This window comes from Castanea sativa, chromosome 2 (assembly GCF_040712315.1).
Source record: "Castanea sativa cultivar Marrone di Chiusa Pesio chromosome 2, ASM4071231v1".
Classification (NCBI taxonomy): domain Eukaryota; kingdom Viridiplantae; phylum Streptophyta; class Magnoliopsida; order Fagales; family Fagaceae; genus Castanea; species Castanea sativa.
Genome location: NC_134014.1, coordinates 26,035,626 through 26,038,887, shown reverse-complemented (window position 1 = coordinate 26,038,887; position 3,262 = coordinate 26,035,626). Strand labels below are relative to the sequence as shown.

Below are 3,262 nucleotides of genomic sequence, written 5' to 3'. Positions count from 1 at the left end.
TCATTGATAACCTTAAGCCTCCTTATTATGAAAAGATTATCAGCACCCAAGTCACTCATTTTGCTAGCTTCATCCCTATTGGGGAGTGTATTGACAAGGGCATTAGGAGAAAGAAAATCATGGGTCCTAAATCCTTGAGCTCCATGGTTGAACAATAGGTTAAGAAATTGGCCGGTCGTAAGACTAAGTAAGTCGATGTTCACATGGTTGACAATATGCCAGAGAGGCCTAGGGGTACTACTTCTGCTTATGTAGCCTTAACTGCTAGACCTTATCAACAACGGGTTCAGCCCACTCAAGCACCTAACTGGGCCATTAATCAGAGAAGGAGTCTAGACCTACCTCATCCCCTCAAGAGGTAAAACCGGAAGTACACTTCGTTACCTACGCCCATGGCAGATCTCTATGCTTACCTATTGGAAAGGAAGCTAGTGACGCCAATGTTTCAGAGGCCCAAAGAAGGTCTTCTTCCACTGAGATTTGATCCATCCAAGAAATGTGAACACCATTTTGGGGGCCGAGGGGCATACTCTAGAAGAATGCTACCAGTTAAGAGATCTCGTCCAGGATCTCCTCGACAACAAGTTGATACAGTTTGATAATGCAGCCACTCCGAACATTATCACCAACCCTTTGCCTCCCCATCAGGAAGGGAATGTAAACGCCATCATCATAATGGGAGAAAGGGTTCTAGACTTCTCCTCACTGTCATTCCCATGGAAGGCCCTACTTTTGACCTTGGTCAAAGAGAGCCACCTTGATATTAAAGGTATAAGGACTCTAGAACTTGATTGTAGAATCTACTCATTCTATGACAGTGGAGACAGACATACACTATTTGAATGTAAAGCGCTCTGAGCACAGGTTCAGAGTCTAGCCGGCCGCAGTATCATTTGGATCGAAAGGGAAATTGTACGAAAAGGCAATTGCGTGACAGCCAGCCTATGCCCTCCAACTGCCCAGTCCAGAACTAGCTGCAATGCTATATCAATTGGCTCAAGGAAATATTGGGAAGAATATTTGGAGAAACGCCTTGGTAAGGCTACTTTAGCGCCTCCCTCTTCAGTGGTCATTAAGGAGATCATAGAATCACCTGCAGATTCAGGGTCATCAAATTCAAGAAAAGGGCAAGCCCCGCCAACTATCGAGGGATTTGCTTCTCTAGTTCATGCGTTACCTGTGGTTACAGGGCCAGCTTCATCATCAATACAAAAGGGAACCACCATTATTCTTGCTACATTCAAAAGGTAGAGGGCATACTTTGCCCATGCACATTATAGTGAGTTGTGAGGACATGATCGTTTTCAGAGTATTGATTGATAATGAATCTGCCTTGAATGTTTGCCCGATGTCTACTATAGAGCAGTTGAATGTGGATACCTCTCTCATCTGCCCTACTACTATGATCATTAGAGCCTTTGACGGTACTCTTCGTGAGGTGCAAGGCAAGATTGAATTAATAGTTGGGGTCAGCCCTAAATTTTTCAGAGTCATCTTCCAAGTCATCAAAGTGGATTCCCCGTATAACATGCTCCTAGGGAGGCCTTGGTTACACGCCGTAGGCACAGTCGCTTTTACCCTTCACCGGAGGCTCAAGTACCCCTCTGAGGACCAGGTGATCACTATTATGGCTGAAGAGCCCCTATCCATCTTCAAGGAGGCTTCTATCCTTTACATCGATGTTGATGCCTTTTTGGAGGCAACTTTCCATAGTTTCGAGGTAGTCTCTATGATCTCTAGAGCTCTAGAACACAAGTCTACATGGCCTTCCGCTACTCTAATGGCTGCCAAAGAGATGCTCAAATTTGGCTATCAGTTAAGCCAAGGCCTCGGTGCCGTAGGACATGGGAAGGCTTCCTTGATTGAGCTCCCAGACAACAAAGGAGGATTTGGTCTAGGCTATAACCCCTCTGATGAAGAATTTTTCCAGGTCTCCAGGGGAAAGAAAAGGAAGTGCATTGGCCAAGGGATGTCTATCCCCCACATCAGGGTCACTTTTCCGGCTTTGGCCGAGGTCATCAGATCAAAAATGGCACTGGAATCATGCGTGGAGGAATCGAATCTAGCTTGTCTCATCCGCTTATGCCCTGAGGAATTCTCAGTGAATGCTATCGTATCCCCAGAGGGTGATCTGGCTTCTACTATTAGGCCCTAAGTGCCAAGCGAGATAGTAGGCCATTGGAAAATCGAGCCCTGCTTTGTGGTTGAACCAGCTGAGTAAGAAGTATTCCATCATCATGCGGTTGGGTCCTCCTATTGCCCAAAAGAGTTGAAATAGCATATCTAGTTTGTGTTGCATGTTTATTTCCTACTTTTTGCATTTCTTGCTTGCATTTCCCAATTTATTTCAACAAAAAAAAAAAAAAAAACATTTCCCTTTTATCATTATCAGGCATGAACTTTGTTACCCCCTATCTATAATCCATTAATGAAATTATCTAGTGTATTATTCAAGAAATTCTTGCATTTATCTCTTTATCTGCTTTCTTATGAATATGTGTGTACAAATTGTCTTATGTTTCCTTGTATTTTTTCTGTTCTATAGGATCTATTCTAATTCCCAAGCAGGTACATCGTCTTGTTGCCATAATGAGGATATTGATGACATGAATGAGACAATAGAGTTGGATCATGATATTGAAGGATTAGAGGAGATTTTAAATTTACCTCGTGATATTTTGGAAGCCCTAAACAGAGAAAATGAGGGGTCCAAGCCTAACATAGAAGAGACAGGGGTGATTAACCTTGCTGACGAAGGCGAACATGAAAAGCCCGTCAAGATCGGGGTGAAATTTCTTAAAGACATGAAACCTGAGCTTATAGCATTACTCAAGGAATTCAAAGAGATATTTGCTTGGTCTTACCAAGATATTCCAAGGCTAGATATTGAGATTGTTGTCCATAGAATTCCAATTAAGCTCGAATGCCCGCTAGTGCAGGAATCCCTTCGAAGGATGAAATCTGAGATCATTTTGAAGATCAAAGAAGAAGTAGAAAAATAGTTGAAAGCCGGTTTCCTTACCATAGTAGCCTACTCGGATTGGGTCGCCAACATTGTTCCCATGCCTAAGAAATATGAGAAGTACGCATGTGTGTTGATTATAGAGATTTGAACTAGGCCAGCCCCAAGGACAACTTCCCATTGCCGCATATCAATACACTGGTCGATAATACCGCTACCAACAGGTTCTTCTCCTTCATGGATCGATTCTCAAGCTATAATCAGATCAAAATGGCTGAAGAAGACAAGGCTAAGACCGCA

The 3,262-nt window shown here is 43.2% G+C and overlaps 1 protein-coding gene across 1 annotated transcript; it reads left to right on the top strand.

The window, feature by feature from the left end:
* The first annotated feature begins 1,294 nt into the window (after window positions 1–1,294).
* Window positions 1,295–3,002, top strand: LOC142625127 (uncharacterized). The gene is made up of 2 exons (XM_075798827.1): window positions 1,295–2,126; window positions 2,569–3,002. Exons 1-2 carry the CDS (start codon window positions 1,295–1,297, stop codon window positions 3,000–3,002), a joined length of 1,266 nt encoding a protein of 421 aa, XP_075654942.1.
* The last annotated feature ends 260 nt before the right edge of the window (window positions 3,003–3,262 follow it).